Below are 16,608 nucleotides of genomic sequence, written 5' to 3' on the forward strand. Positions count from 1 at the left end.
CAACCAACCATAGCAAAAGTTACGGTGCATTAAAGTCGATCATTCCAAGCTAGTATCTAGAGAACTTCGATAATATGCTAGCTTTAAAAATTCGTCGACAATCGTACTCTAACCGAATCCACAAATCGCCTACGTCACTTAGAAGCTTATTTCGAGAACTACATCGTAATTATATCGAATGGTCAAAAAAGATATCGAAAATAGTTAAACGTGCATCAGATGTACATCTCTAAAAAAGACATCTAACTCGTCTTTCCTTTAAAATTTTTAAATTTATTTCATTAACATTTATTATTTTTGCACAACAAATTTTTCAATATAATTTGCATTATTTTATCAGCAAATTTTACAAAGAGTATAGTGTAAAATTTTTTAGGACCACTAAAAATTAGGGCCCTGTTTGATAGAAGTAATTTTCCATAGAAAATGAAAAAAAAAAAAAAAAAATCCACCTTCCACCTTACAGAGGTAGTTGATGTTAGAATATAATTTCGGAGTTATGCTATACAATGAATCAAAGCGATTGTTGTTGAAATTTTTCTAAATGTTCGCTCAATTGCCTGGGAGGAATTTTTAGCTTTAAATCCGACTACCGCCTTATGATTCGAAGTATGACAAATTGGTAACGCAGTCTTCATTGTGCATTTATTGTGCTTGCATGAAACTCAAGTCAAGGTAATTAGACCTTTTTTATTTCAATGCTATGATTAATTATTTGAATATTCTTCTTTTTATTTCAGTTCCTCAATTTTATTTTTTTTGTTAAAATAAAAGCTTTATTTACTTTACATTAAAATAAAACTTATTTATTTTATTCAATTATTTAAAGGTTATTAGATTTGAGTGAAGCTCAGCTTAGAATTGCATCAATAAAATTTGTGTGTGACGTGTGTATATTTTTATATATTTATTACATAGTTCGCGGGGGGCGGGGGAGGGGGGGGGAGCCTTTATGCAAACGATTCATTATACTACCAAAGTAAAAGTTCGAGGAGAATACCTTAAGCTGTGTCATTCTAATCGTAAGTTATATACGTGTTTTTATCTATCAAATCAAAATACAAACAAACTATTTTACCAACTTAAGATATATCTAGTTAGCCCTATTCATTTGTAGATTAGGGATGGCAACGGGGTGGGTATGAGACGGATCGGTCATTCTCACCCTCGTCCCGTTGGGTATTTTTGTTATCTTATCCCATACTCATACTCGGTTAAAGCGGGAGGAGACGGGCTCGGGTTGTGGCGAGGCAAGTCTCCTGCCCTATTTATCGCTCCATTTATTATTTTTTTATTTTTTATTTTTTTGCTTTTAGTTTTTATGTCCTTAGTTAGTAAATAGTATTATTTTTCTATCCAAAATAACTTATGTTCTTTTTAAAAGAATGATAAATCTATTATTTTTGTTTGATAAAAACTTAAATTTGAAATTAATATTAAATGGGGTAGAAACTATGCTTTCCGTACCCGTCTCATGCCCGCTTCGGGACAATGACCCTGACCCCATACCCATTCCATGTACTCTATTAGATTTCTATTACCAGCCCCATTCGGGACGGGGTCCCACAGATATCATGTTGAATGGGTTTTTTCGCCGTCCCATACAACCTTAACTTTATTGATTTAAAATGATTAACACCATTTTAAAAGCAACTCTTAACCATGACTAAAAAATAATTTAGTCCATGTCTGACTCCCATTTTTTAGAACTCTTCTCTTCAATACGAAATGGATATTTTTTTAAATTTGAAAACTTTAAAGACTATTTTAATTTGTATATTTATATTGTAACTAGCATGAAATTATTACTTTTTATGTAAGTTTTTTTAGTTCTTTATAATTTGTATGAAGTAGAGTAGAATTTATTTTATTTCATGGGCATCGCTAAGTTCAATAGGGAATTCTAAGATCTCGGTACATTTGTTTTTCGTCGTCCTCGGTTAGGTTACTGATAAGTGTAATTAATACATTTATTTAGGACATTAAATAAGAATATTTGGAAGTACTTTTGATGAATTATATTTAATCTTGTATATACTTTGTTTTTTAGGTAAAACTTAGTGGTTAAACGTGAAATTGGCCAAAAATAAAAAAGTCGGCAAAAAATGATGATTTCAGATTCAAACCACAAACGAGGAATGAAAATCATATGGAGTCAATTGGACAAAAATATGAGACAATGGAAATCCAAAAAATCATCGAGCCTTGTGCACTTCCTTGCGCGCTCAAGGGCCCATTTTTGGGCTTCCCTTGACCAATCACTTGTCCATGGGCTAGCAGATGCACCATGCATTGGCATGGGCCAAATTTTGACTAATAGGACTAACGTTTCTTTTGTAATACAAACTCTTCAGGAATTCAATTAGACGTGTTTCTTGATCAAATTTCGTCACATATAAATACATGCAAAATGATGAAAAATATCTAACAAATATTTGGTGAATTTGTCACTTGTTCTTGACGAATTTTGTGATATGAGTGGCTGGAGAGATTCCCGAATGTTTAGCCCTTGTCTTTGAATAGGTGCATCTGTTCGTTTTTAACAGTCACTTTCAGTAGATGTACGCAATGATTTCAAGGGATACACCTATTCAAACGGTTGCCTCAATTTTTATAAATTCTGAGCGAATTCTCGTTTGCAAATACACATTAAAAAAATTATTCTTCCTTCTTTCTCTTGGCATCAATCAGTTATTTTCGAGTGTCTTCTTGGTTTGATCAAATAGTCACAATTTGAGTCAAACGTCTCCATTGTATCCTGAGAGAGATTTTCCATCATAACTCAGTTGTGACTTTATTGGATATGGGAGAAACATCTTTTAAAAGATAACGTTTTTTCGTGCCTTAGAGTCCATTAAATATTCAGATTTCCCTACATTTTTCTCAACAATTTTGAGAAAAAAGATCAAACCTAGCAAGAAATTAAAGGCCAATTATATCAAGAACTTGAAAATTTAAAATTCTATGTTTCGGTGACATCTTTTCATTATTCTTCTTATAATTTTATAGAAATCATGCTATGCTAAACTTTTCATTGTATTGGATGAAGATGAAAGATATCTTTTCTTGTTTTTAATTTAAAGATAAGTAGTTTAGTATACTTATGACTTTTCTTGATTATTCTTGTATGCTTTGTTGTATTACTTAATTGATTAGCCACCAATTATGTAATTAGTTACTTATTATAGTGCTGAAAGGTTCAAAATAAGTTAGAACTATATAAGATTAATATGCGGACAATAAATGTTAGGAATAACATATATGGGATGTACAATCATCTAGATAATCTTGTAATTGAATACTACTTTGCATATGAATTCGAATAGGAATATCACTGGGTCATGCTACTTGCCCTCGGGAGAGATGATTAAACATAATTGAATTGTAGATTTTCAAGAATACATAAATATCACTAATTATATAGGTTAAGAATTGAAAATAAGACAACAATAGGAGGATTTATGAGCCCAATGTGTTCATCCCATAATTCATAAAAACAATCTTTAGACAAAATTGCAAAATAATTTAGATAAACAATAATTCATCTCTCTTTTGGGTTACAATATTCGAATTTAATTACAAACTAATATCATTCAATTTAATTCTCATTCCCTATAAGACAACATTCTTAATTCACTAAATTTATTACTTATCGATGGTCCAATGCACTTTCAGATTTCTCACGAACATTTCCTCCAAAAACTACTAGAAACAATAGGTCACGAAAGAGTTAACTTAACAACTGGGGCTTCGATCTTTGCTTACGATTTTCCATTTTTCCCTTTTATCAATCGATTTGCAACATTTTCTAAAAGTATTTTCTTTTCTTCTTGCCTAATGATTCATGACATTATAGTAATGCATGAAACAATCAAGACATCTACACAATGACTAGTGTACCCATGCACTTCTTGAGGTTCGTAATTGTCATTAAATATTGTAGTTCGTGATACCACTCAATCTGACACTACACCTTAACTTGTCAAGCTTGTACTTTGTAAACTAACAGTATGGAAACATAACATGGACCGAAGAAGATATGTAATTAAGAGTGTAGTCACTTTGAACAAACGACGAATACTTTATTCTTGCCCAGTGTATTACCAAATATGTCATATATATGTTTGATTTCTTTACAAGTAATAGAGTAATGAAAGAAGTAGAAAAATGGTCGACGAAATTTTTTAAAATTTAATTAAGATTATAAATAATCTAGTTGTATATCATATGACTAGCATAATCATAATCATATACTAATGTTAGCATTTACATACTTCCAATCAAGATAAAGCCGTCGACTCGTCGCATATGGTTCCGTGATCAAGTGAAATTTAATTAATTAATCGACCCGATTCTCCAAATTACATAAAGTAATCCACATTTTGACCTACTTGCTTTACTATTTAAGGAATTAAGATCACCTCTCCAGTGCATACAATGGAGAAAAATAACAAAACATAAATACATATACTATTACATTGAATCAGCTAAATACAAATGTTCCTACTCAGCAACCCATCAGAGCCACCCCAATCTTCATCCAAATGACGATGACAAAGGTGGCATATCATGTTATCAAAAGCTACATATTGACAATATTTGTTTTATTATTAAGTGGATAGTATTCCAATTTGGCTGTCTTTGATTCAAACATATTTATAAAATAAAATGAAATTTTGGTTTTAGGATATAAATAAAGTCGTTCATCTATTGTCGACAAAAACATCTAACATCCAATGCGAGAACATACGAAGCATGATATACTTGAGAAGGGAGACAACATTTATTTTCAATTGCTGCATAACACATAATCATGAATAAGGATATCCAGTAGTACAATTGGTGTTTAACATTAGTCTAGCTAGCAATGGGCTCACCTATAATTGTCCAGACAATTAAAGGTGGATCCTACTATCACCTAAACAGGTGTTCAACAGTATTTACTCACTCATAAATCATATATTTATTCATCCAAATAACACTTTTATATTGGAAAAGGGAAAATTGCAGCGGTCCCTAATCTTTTTATTTTTTCGCAGGTTTTACTCTAACCTTCATTTTATGTCAACGAAGGTTCGTAACCTTTCATAAATATGCACTTGAGGTCCATTTGGACAGAAACCATCCAAAACACCGACACCGTCACTTGACCGAAAAAATTAATGAATCAACATCCAATAAAATCGTCCAAAAACACTGATAAAAAAGGTATCAACATCCATTAAAACCGTCACGATATCAGATAGTTCAAAGAATTTTTTCGGTCAATTGACTGTGTTTTGGATTATTTCCATCCAGATGAATCTCAGATGCATATTTATGAAAGGTTAGAAACCTTCGTTGGCACAAAATGAAGATTACAGTAAAGTCTGTAAAAAATGAAAAAAGTTATGGATTGTTGCTGTAATTTTCCCATTGGAAAATGATATAACAACCAGACTCCATGACATCTAGGTTTGTGCTTAGCACCACTCATAGTGGGGATTCAGTTCACTATCTTTCACTACTAGAAGTGGGGTCCGCTTGCTAGAAAATGAGAAAATGGACCCTAATGCCATAACCTTGTTTGATCTCATATTTGTCAAAAAATAATAATAATATTAATAAATAAATAAATGTATTTTTTAATAGTGTATTGATGAAAAACGTGCGGTTAAAAAATAAAGAAATTTTTTAAATTTTGTGTATAATATTATTTTATTTATAAATATAGGATTAAAGTGAGTTCAAATCACTGTAGAAGAATATATTTTGATGAAAAAAATGGAATTCAAACAAGGGTTAAATTTGTGCTTAGTACTAGCAGACCTCAATAACATTACTCGTACATTTTGTGTAAAATTAGACACAAACTAAATCATTATGCCCATGTTTCCCTATTATATTTCAAAACCTTTTTTTTCAAACTCATTTTTAACTATCCATTCTTACAATAAAATATTATTGGGCACGTAAACTCTAAATTTTTCCTACTTTTCATTGCACGTTCTCAAAAATTCATTATTTTAAAATTCATTTTTCTACTTTGATGATAGATAAACATGGATTATATTTAATGGGTCAAGCCCAACAAAATGAATTTAGACACGGAAAGCGCAGATTCTTTAATCTCCTCGCCACCATAGGTTCTTCACCATAATAAAAAAGTGTAAAAAGGATATCAAACGTCTCTCACAAAAAAAGGCCTCCATATAAATAAAATAAGGGTTCGTTTGATTGCAAATGTAGAATTTGAATGAAAAGAAAACGAATTTCAGGGAATTGAATTGATGGGAAATTGTTTTCCTGAAAACTATAAATTATTGTGTTTGATTAGTATAATTTTTCGCGTGAAAAATGTTTAAATTAAAGTGTTTTTGGTGTCCATTTGACTTTGTTTTACATGAAAATTGTCGATTAAAGGGATAAAATTTACTAGTATTAGGAATGAAATTTGTTTTCATTGCCAAAACCAAAAATAAAATAAAATAAAATAAAATAAATCAAGAAAATTATCTATATTTGGGTGTTCATTTAACTTTGTTTTACATGAAAATTGTTAATTAAAGGAAAATATTTTTTTACAATAAATCTTAGAATTTGTTTGCACTGCAAACAAAAAAAAATGAAAAAAAAGGTGCTACAGTAAATCGGGAAAACAAATTCCCACCATATTAGTGAGAATTGATTTTCCTTCAAAATAAAGAAAACTTTAATTCACAAGAAAAGTTAGAAAATGTAATTCCATGGAAAAAAAAAATGGTATCAAACACTCTTAAAACTCAAAATTGGAATTGATTTTCCACTTTCCCCAGAAAATTTTGGCCTATCAAACGGTTTCTAAAAGTCTTTTACATAGAAAGAATGTTAGCGCGACTTGATACGTGTGTAGAATACTCAATATACGCCAATAAAAAATTAGAATCAAAGTCTCCACCCCAAATCTTCCAAGCAAGTAATCAAGGAATAAGTGTGTAGTACGACTCTATAATGCTTTCTACGCGGCCTAAAAAATTCGAATCGTCCATAAAATTATACATGTATATTCTCGATTCAAGATTACATACACAGACTTAATTAAAAACAAAATAAAATGATCACTGGTCACGTACTGTACCAGAAAAATCACGATACCATGTTACATATACTTCCAAACTTGTTATTTCTAAGAAGCTGGCACCCATCAGCCTGCCAGTAAATTATTGTTGTCATTAAATAATTCCAATTATGAGTGTGTTTGGTGGTTTATAAATAAAGAGGGTCATAACATTTTCAAAGCATACATTAATTTGTGCAAATATGGGTTTAGAAGATTACAAGCCAGCAATTGTAATGGTTGCATTGCAATTCATATATGCAGGAGTAACCCTCTTCACTAGAGCTGCTCTTGTACATGATATGAGTTCAAGGGTGTTTGTCGTATATAGGCAATCCATTGCCTTCTCTGTCATTGCTCCAATAGCTTATTTCACAAGGTACACAGCCAGAATTCTTTTTTCTTTTTTTTTTTCTTAAGGCCATGAAATTTGATCATAAGAACGTCGCCAAGTATAAAGTTTTGATGAAATGGTCGAACATGGTTTTTATTGATTAAACCTTTTAATCCGGAGAGCTACGAGAAATGATAAACAAAAAGAAAAGGGTAATTCCATTTGTACGCTAGAGTGTACATGTAGCAGCTTTCAAAATAAGATTATAAAACAAGCATAGTGCACGCATACATATGAGCCAGCTTTCTTACAAGTTTAAAATTTTGAATGAGATAGTTGAACATGGATATTACTGATTAAGCCCTCCAATACTAGAACGAAGCTATGATAAACAAAAATAAAATAAAATAAACAAAACACACAGTTTTTATAGTAATTCTCTCTTAATGTGACAGTTAAGCATGTCATCAATTACAAATTTTTAGTATGACGAAGAAGATAAGAAATCTCATACAATCCACACCAAACAACACTGCTCAACTGAAATCCTTAGCCTATGTTTGGCCCCCTATTCTCTAAAACTCATTTTTCTTCAAACTCATTTTCAATGACACATTTAGTGAAACCCACGACTTTTATTCACTTTTCGGCCACACACTTCATCAACTTTTATAAGATTTACTAAAAATCTGATTTTTAGCTAAACCAAACGAGGACTAAGAATATTAGGCGGCCTGTTACATACTTATATGGGATAAGTATACAGTATGATTATATTCCAACCCACAACTGATATCCTTGTTTTCAGCGGGTTACCATATACATAAAATGATACGTGTAAATTGTTATGATTTTTTCCATTTACGCAGGAGAAAAACGAGATGTTGTATAGGATGGAAGAGCTTCTGGATGATATTTTTACTCTCTCTTATTGGGCAAGTCACTACTCCATACGTTATTTGTTCATGTATATATGTAGATTCGGTGACATTAGTAATTAAGCTCTCTTTTTACATCTCATTGCAGTGTGACAATAAACCAGAATGTCTATTTCCAGGGTTTGTATCTAGCCTCATCATCCGTTGCGGGTGCATTGGGAAATTTGGTACCTGCTGTCACCTTTCTTCTGGCCTACATCATGGGGTATATACTTAAATAACGATTAATTATCAACACTTAACCTCCGTTTGACAAATTTATAAATCGATTTATAAAGAGGGATAGTAAGCGTACTCCGTTCACATCAGGTTAGAGAAATTGCATAATCGAAGCTTGAGAAGTATGGCGAAGATCATTGGCACGATAATCTGCGTTACAGGTGCTGTAGCCATGGCTCTGCTGAAAGGTCCAAAGCTACTCAACAAAGAGTTTCTGCCAATTATGAGCCAAGGAGGTGAGAATTGGTTGCTCGGTTGTTTATTTCTCTTTGGAAGCTCTTGTTGCTGGTCACTTTGGTTAATTTTACAGGTATTCAATCACAAGATTTATACATATTTTATAATTTCCCAATGATTTTCAATTGTTTTTCTTTTCTTGAATAATTTGTTTACAGGTCCCTGTATCAGCTAACTACCCGGATCATCTATCTTTAACCGCATGGATGTGCCTCTTTGCAGCATTGCAATCTGCAGTCGTTACGTTGATCTTGGAACCCGATATGAAAGTTTGGCGACTGAATTCGTATCTCGAATTCCTTTGCTGCTTGTATGCAGTGAGTAGCAAGCTATTTTATATATATATATATATATATATATATATATATATATATATATATATATATATTTTCACTCATCTCATTTTCCTACAGTAACTAGCTAATAACACGTTACATTACACATGATTTTTGTCAACGATGGACAGGGAAAGAATAATGCCTTGGAGCCTAAACGACTAAATTGCCCTATGATGCATTTGAAATGTACATCTTTGCCCTCCACTATTTTTAATTCTACCAATATTCAACAATCAATTGAAAAGGGTAGAAACGGAAAGAAAAGAATTTTCTTACTCAACTGACAACATCTTCGCAAGTGACATCAGTTTTTGTAAGGGACCCTGTCCTTGCTGTCTGACATAGGGCCCTGTTTTTTGAAAAAAAAGTTGGAAAAAATTGGCAAGAATGGGGGCCAAACACACGCTTAATTTATAAGTGGTTGATCATGCCTTTTAACTAACCAAATGCTCCAAGTACCTTTATGAGGGAGATGATACTACCCCTTTTTTACCATTCATGGGTAAATTCATTGTTGTCTATTTTTATGACATTTTTTTGTACAATAAAACTAGGAAGCAACATCGAGATCATCTCACATAGGTTTGTTCTACACTTCGTGCAACAAGCGTGTATGCTAACGTAAAGGAATGTTCTTTCTTTGCTGATAGAGTTATTTTACTAGGATTCATTGTATCTACTATGAGAGTATGTACTCATGATCCCGTAAAGATTCAGGCCATTATTGGTTAGTAGACCTAAGATTATGCATGACGTTAAGAGTTTTCATGGCTTAGCTATCTTTTATCATCATTTCTTCAAGGGATTTAGCATGATCATTGTTTCTTCACGGAGTGCAAGAAGATAGGGAGAATTTCATTGGACGTTTTGAGGAAATGGTCGAACATGGTTTTTATTGATTAAACCTTTTAATCCCGAGAAAAAGGAGAAATGATAAACAAAAAGAAAAGGGTAATTCCACTTGTACACTAAAGTGTACATGTAGCAGCTTTCAAAATAAGATTATAAAACAAGCATAGTGCACGCATATATATGAGCCAGCTTTCTTACAAGTTTAAAATTTTGAATGAGATAGTTGAACATGGATATTACTGATTAAGCCCCTAATCCTAGTACGAAGCGATGATAAACAAAAATAAAATAAAATAAACAAAACACACAGTTTTTATAGTAATTCACTCTTAATGTGACAGTTAAGCATGTCGTCAACTACAATTTTTTAGTATGACGAAGAAGATAAGAAATCTTATACAATCCACACCAAACAACATTGCTCAACTGAAATCCTTAGCCTATGTTTGGCCCCATATTCTCTAAAACTCATTTTTCTTCAAACTCATTTTCAATGACACATTTTGTGAACCCCGCGACTTTTATTAACTTTTCAAAAACACACTTCATCAACTTTTATAAGATCTACTAAAAATCTGATTTTTAGTTAAACCAAGCGAGAACTAAGAATATTAGGCAGCCTGTTACATATTTATATGGTAATATGGGATAAGTATACAGTATGATTATATTCCAACCCAAAACTGATATCCTTGTTTTCAGCTGGTGTACCATATGCATAAAATGATACATGTAAATTGTTATGATTTTTTCCTTTTATGTAGGAGAAAAACGAGATGTTGTATAGGATGGAAGAGCTTCTGGATGATATTTTTACTCTCTCTTATTGGGCAAGTCACTTCTCCATATGTTATTTGTTGCATGTATATATAAAAATTCGGTGACATTAGTAATTAAGCTCTCTTTTTACATTCTTATTGCAGTGTGACAATAAACCAGAATGTCTATTTCCAAGGTTTGTATCTATCCTCATCATCAGTTGCAGGTGCATTGGGGAATTTGGTACCTGCTGTCACCTTTCTCCTGGCCTACATCATGGGGTATATACTTAAATAACAATTAATTATAAACATTTAAGTTGTGGTTGGTTTGCCGTTTTCGGCCCATTTTCCGTTTTCCGTTTTTGAAAACGGGGAAAACGCATTTGGTCCGTCATTTTCGAAAACGCATTTTCGAAAACGAGTAAAAATTTATAACTAAAAACGCAAAACAACTTTTTATCGTTTTCAATTATAAATGTCGAAAACGCTCAAAACGCGAAAAATGGGCCGTTTTCAGGGAAAACTAAAAATCGTTTTGAAAATGAAAATGGAAACCAACCGGACCCTTAGCATCCATTTGACAAATTTATAAATCAGTTTATAAAGAGATATAGTAAACGTACTCCATTCACATCAGGTTAGAGAAATTGCATATTCGAAGCTTGAGAAGTATGGCGAAGATCATTGGCACGATAATCTGCGTTACAGGTGCCGTAGCCATGGCTCTGCTGAAAGGTCCAAAGCTACTCAACAAAGAGTTTCTGCCAATTATGAGCCAAGGAGGTGAGAATTGGTTGCTCGGTTGTTTATTTCTCTTTGGAAGCTCTTGTTGCTGGTCACTTTGGTTAATTTTACAGGTATTCAATCACAAGATTTGTACATATTTTATAATTTCCCAATGATTTTCAATTGTTTTTCTTTTCTTGAATAATTTGTTCACAGGTCCCTGTATCAGCTAGCTACCCGGATCATCTATCTTTAACTGCATGGATGTGCCTCTTTGCAGCATTGCAATCTGCAGTCGTTACGTTGATCTTGGAACCCGATATGAAAGTTTGGCGACTGAATTCGTATCTCGAATTCCTTTGCTGCTTGTATGCAGTGAGTAGCAAGCTATTTTATATATATATATATATATATATATATATATATCGATTTTCACTCGTATTATCGAAGAATCCGATATGAAAAATCCATCACTAAAATCTGGTCTCTTGCAATGAAATAAAGGGTGTTAAAACATAGATAACTCTTAATTTGGAAACGCAGGGTGTATCATCAGCTGTTACCTTCTTTGCTCAAGCCTGGTGCATTGCACAAAGAGGTCCACTATTTTCTGCCATGTTCAATCCTCTATTAACAGTTGTAGTGACTGTTTTGGCTTGTGCATTTCTACATGAAGAGATGTTCACTGGAAGGTATTACCATAAAAAATGAACAAAAATCTAGTTCATTTTTCTTTCTTAGTACCGTCTAGCACTATTCAGTTTTCTCGACCAAACATCCTATATATTGTTAATCTTATCGGTCTAATGGGTATCTTCTCATATCAGTTTGGTAGGTTCACTTGCTGTGATTGTTGGATTATATGTCGTACTATGGGGCAAAGCAAAAGAGAATGAAGAGTTGATGAACGTTGACCCTAGTCAGATAAAGCAGCAAAGCAATCAGAAACCACTGTCTAGTGAATCTTCAGATGAAACAAGCTGTAGAATTGATTTGGAGGAACCTCTTCTTTCAGACAAATCACCGTACAGTGGGGATAACATATGATGGATCAGTACAAGAATAAACAGAACTTAAAGTTTTGTACATCCCTAGCTACTTTATTGACTTGTAGAATGTATTGTTCACATTGATTAAGAAAAAGTAGTGGGATTTTAGGTTTCTCAATATGCCTTTATCCGCAAAAATATCGAGAGGGTTCTGTTGAACACAAATCTAAATAAATGAATTTTTATCAAAAGTTCATATCTGCTAGTATAGCATAGCCAACGAGCACCATTTTCTCCATCTCGAGTATCTTCCCTAACATACTTCACCTCAAGATTTCTAAGAGAAATTGGTATCGATATTACATGCACTATCTTTGACATGATTGCTTTTCCTACATCCTCTTCTCCAGCTCCCCCACAGATGCACAATAATACCAAATTTGAACAGGCACAAAACAAGAAGACGGGAAAAAACAACTTATGATGATAAGCTAATCTAGCATTTGAATTGATTCAATCTGAAGAACAAAAGGCCACACTTGCAATGCATAAGAAAGCGGTAGGACCATGTGAAATGAGTGAAACAAATCAGTAGAGTACAAATATGAAATACCTCTCTAGATGCTTCTCTATCTCATGGGCGTAGTTTACATCCACAGTTGTACATGTTTTTTAATGCACAACATCTAACAGAGTACACAACGATGAGGAAGACAGAGGAATATGATGTTGGTGACAGCCAACCCTTTCCCAAACACTCGTGATGTTATCGAGCAGCCCGGCCTTAAAAAAATTGCAGTCATAACACTATGCTTTCGGATCACACAGCAGTCTGGATCTGCAAGGATGAGGTTGGTGTCCTAGTCCAGTTGATTCCGCTAATATGATAACTTACAACAACCATAACAGTAAAATATAGCCATTTTAGTAAGTCTAATAGCAACTAGACAGGTATATTCTAACAGACAAATATATTTATGTCAGTATTTTCATAATTTAGAACAGATGAAGAAATAGTCGCCAGAATACAAAATGCAAATAAAACTGGGTGACCGCTGTTTTATAGTGTGTGCAATTCAATTAAAACAAAGTATATTTAAGCCTGAAATTTTATTGGACACATTTATGATACTTGTATGGGTGTATCTCATAAAACAGTAAGCCTGCAACAGAAGCAGACCCACATTTTAGAAAATGAACAAAGATATCTAACAAGGAATGGAAGAACTAGCAGAAATTTCCATTGAAACAGCACGAACATGATCAAGAAGAAAACAATTCTATGGATTTTTAGAAAAAGGTTACAGGAACATTGAAGGTTAATACATACGAACCATTCAATAAATCAAAGTTTCATAACAAATGGAATCAGCAAAGCCTATGTAGAACAGTTTGAAAAAATGACAGAATCAAAGTCCAAAATTACAATGGGAAATTCATGAAAGAGCAAGAGACAATATATTCTGAAAAGTTTTTGGATGTTGCAAATGGAAAGGCAATATACGTAGGTCGACATCAAAGGAACAAAATAGTTTCTTCTTCCCGCGGGTAAAATTAGGAAGCAGATAAAAGAAACCAAGAATAAATTGAAGTAGATGGTGATCAGCAGTAATCCGAATTATTCCGTAAACAGGTGAGTTTTATTATGATAAAAAACAAAAATAGTTAGCATTTTCAGAACAAGAATCCAAAACCTATGGTATCACGGAATAAACTAAGCCCTTGTTTGAGTCCCATTTTATCAAAAACTCATTTTTTTCAAAACGCATTTTCAACCAATTATTTTATTGGAGAATAATTTGACACATAAACCGAAAACATTTTCTTATTTTTCAACCACATATTCTCCAAAAATAACTATTCAAAAACACATTTTCCCCCCACACTTAACCTCCGTTTGACAAATTTATAAATCGATTTATAAAGAGGGATAGTAAGCGTACTCCGTTCACATCAGGTTAGAGAAATTGCATAATCGAAGCTTGAGAAGTATGGCGAAGATCATTGGCACGATAATCTGCGTTACAGGTGCTGTAGCCATGGCTCTGCTGAAAGGTCCAAAGCTACTCAACAAAGAGTTTCTGCCAATTATGAGCCAAGGAGGTGAGAATTGGTTGCTCGGTTGTTTATTTCTCTTTGGAAGCTCTTGTTGCTGGTCACTTTGGTTAATTTTACAGGTATTCAATCACAAGATTTGTACATATTTTATAATTTCCCAATGATTTTCAATTGTTTTTCTTTTCTTGAATAATTTGTTTACAGGTCCCTGTATCAGCTAACTACCCGGATCATCTATCTTTAACCGCATGGATGTGCCTCTTTGCAGCATTGCAATCTGCAGTCGTTACGTTGATCTTGGAACCCGATATGAAAGTTTGGCGACTGAATTCGTATCTCGAATTTCTTTGCTGCTTGTATGCAGTGAGTAGCAAGCTATATATATATATATATATATTTTTCACTCGTATTATCAAAGAATCCGATATGAAAAATCGGTCGCTAAAATCTGTTCTCTTGCAATGAAATAAAGGGTGTTAAAACATAGATAACTCTTAATTTGGAAACGCAGGGTGTATCATCAGCTGTTACCTTCTTTGCTCAAGCCTGGTGCATTGCACAAAGAGGTCCACTATTTTCTGCCATGTTCAATCCTCTATTAACAGTTATAGTGACTGTTTTGGCTTGTGCATTTCTACATGAAGAGATGTTCACTGGAAGGTATTACCATAAAAAATGAACAAAAATTTAGTTCATTTTTCTTTCTTGGTACCGTCTAGCACTATTCAGTTCTCTCGACCAAACATCCTATATATCGTTAATCTTATCGGTCTAATGGGTATCTTCTCATATCAGTTTGGTAGGTTCACTTGCTGTGATTGTTGGATTATATGTCGTACTATGGGGCAAAGCAAAAGAGAATGAAGAGTCAATGAACGTTGACCCTAGTCAGATAAAGAAGCGAAGCAATCAGAAACCACTGTCTAGTGAATCTTCAGATGAAACGAGCTGTAGAATTGATTTGGAGGAACCTCTTCTTTCAGACAAATCACCGTACAGTGGGGATAACATATGATGGATCAGTACAAGAATAAACAGAACTTATAGTTTTGTACATCCCTAGCTACTTTATTGACTTGTAGAATGTATTGTTCACATTGATTAAGAAAAAGTAGTGGGATTTTAGGTTTCTCAATATGCCTTTTAGTTCATGAATATCCGCAAAAATATTGAGAGGGTTCTGTTGAACACAAATCTAAATAAATGAATTTTTATCAAAAGTTCATATCTGCTAGTATAGCATAGCCAACGAGCACCATTTCTCCATCTCGAGTATCTTCCCTAACATACTTCACCTCAAGATTTCTAAGAGAAATTGGTATCGCTATTACATGCACTATCTTTGACATAATTGCTTTTCCTACATCCTCTTCTCCAGCTCCCCCACAGATACACAATAATACCAAATTTGAACAGGCACTAAACAAGAAGACGGGAAAAAGCAACTTATGATGATAAGCTAATCTAGCAGTTGAATTGATTCAATCTGAAGAACAAAAGGCCACAGTTGAAATGCATAAGAAAGCGGTAGGACCATGTGAAATAAGTAAAACAAATCAGTAGAGTACAAATATGAAATACCTCTCTAGATGCTTCTCTATCTCATGGGCGTGGTTTACACCCACAGTTGTACATGTTTTTTAATGCACAACATCCAACAGAGTACACAACGATGAGGAAGACAGAGGAATATGATGTTGGTGACAGCCAACCCTTTCCCAGACACTCGTGATGTTATTGAGCAGCCTGGCCCTAAAAAAAATTGCAGTCATAACTATGTATTGGATCACACGGCAGTCTGGATTTGCGAAGGATGAGGTTGGTGTCCTAGTCCAGTTGATTCCGCTAATATGATGACTTACAACAACCATAACAGTAAAATATACCCGTTTTAGTAAGTCTAATAGCAACTAGACAGGTATATTCTAACAGACAAATATATTTATGTCAGTATTTTCATAATTTAGAACAGATGAAGAAATAGTCGCCAGAATACAAAATGCAAATAAAACTGGGTGACTGCTGTTTTATAGTGTATGCAATTCAATTAAAACAAAGTATATTTAAGCCTGAAATTTTAT

General features: G+C 33.3%; 2 protein-coding genes across 4 annotated transcripts; both read left to right on the forward strand.

Annotated features, from left to right (window-relative positions):
* The first annotated feature begins 7,234 nt into the window (after positions 1–7,234).
* On the forward strand, positions 7,235–15,752 carry LOC111368043 (WAT1-related protein At4g30420-like). 3 transcript variants are annotated; one of them, XR_002697942.1, is made up of 8 exons: positions 7,235–7,454; positions 8,279–8,344; positions 8,436–8,552; positions 8,657–8,876; positions 8,962–9,120; positions 12,024–12,172; positions 12,308–12,638; positions 15,654–15,752. XR_002697942.1 is itself a non-coding variant. In XM_022989210.1 (7 exons), exons 1-7 carry the CDS (start codon positions 7,279–7,281, stop codon positions 12,525–12,527), a joined length of 1,107 nt encoding a protein of 368 aa, XP_022844978.1. In that variant the 5' UTR covers positions 7,235–7,278; the 3' UTR covers positions 12,528–12,725. The 3 variants fall into 3 exon arrangements, 2 of the variants coding, with proteins under 2 accessions (XP_022844978.1, XP_022844992.1); XM_022989210.1 differs by lacking the exon at positions 15,654–15,752 and having other exon boundaries at positions 12,308–12,725; XM_022989224.1 differs by lacking the exons at positions 7,235–7,454; positions 8,279–8,344; positions 8,436–8,552; ... (1 more) ...; positions 8,962–9,120; positions 15,654–15,752 and adding exons at positions 10,035–10,823; positions 10,917–11,033; positions 11,392–11,611; positions 11,697–11,855 and having other exon boundaries at positions 12,308–12,725.
* On the forward strand, positions 14,392–15,662 carry LOC111368055 (WAT1-related protein At4g30420-like). Its single transcript, XM_022989236.1, has 4 exons — positions 14,392–14,646; positions 14,732–14,890; positions 15,039–15,187; positions 15,323–15,662. Exons 1-4 carry the CDS (start codon positions 14,461–14,463, stop codon positions 15,540–15,542), a joined length of 714 nt encoding a protein of 237 aa, XP_022845004.1. The 5' UTR covers positions 14,392–14,460; the 3' UTR covers positions 15,543–15,662.
* Positions 15,753–16,608: the final 856 nt, after the last annotated feature.

The sequence above is a fragment of the Olea europaea genome, chromosome 2, assembly GCF_002742605.1.
Source record: "Olea europaea var. sylvestris chromosome 2, O_europaea_v1, whole genome shotgun sequence".
In the NCBI taxonomy this organism is placed as follows: domain Eukaryota; kingdom Viridiplantae; phylum Streptophyta; class Magnoliopsida; order Lamiales; family Oleaceae; genus Olea; species Olea europaea.

What these genes read in the sequence shown, in the direction of transcription:
- LOC111368043 (XM_022989210.1), top strand. Translation starts at nt 7,279, where the DNA reads ATGGGTTTAGAAGATTACAAGCCAGCAATTGTAATGGTTGCATTGCAA. An exon ending in CCAATAGCTTATTTCACAAG is followed by an intron (nt 7,455 to 8,278) that starts GTACACAGCCAG and finishes CCATTTACGCAG; the next exon opens with GAGAAAAACGAGATGTTGTA. An exon ending in CACTTTGGTTAATTTTACAG is followed by an intron (nt 8,877 to 8,961) that starts GTATTCAATCAC and finishes ATTTGTTTACAG; the next exon opens with GTCCCTGTATCAGCTAACTA.
- LOC111368055 (XM_022989236.1), top strand. Translation starts at nt 14,461, where the DNA reads ATGGCGAAGATCATTGGCACGATAATCTGCGTTACAGGTGCTGTAGCC. An exon ending in TTCTTTGCTGCTTGTATGCA is followed by an intron (nt 14,891 to 15,038) that starts GTGAGTAGCAAG and finishes TTGGAAACGCAG; the next exon opens with GGTGTATCATCAGCTGTTAC. An exon ending in GAAGAGATGTTCACTGGAAG is followed by an intron (nt 15,188 to 15,322) that starts GTATTACCATAA and finishes TTCTCATATCAG; the next exon opens with TTTGGTAGGTTCACTTGCTG.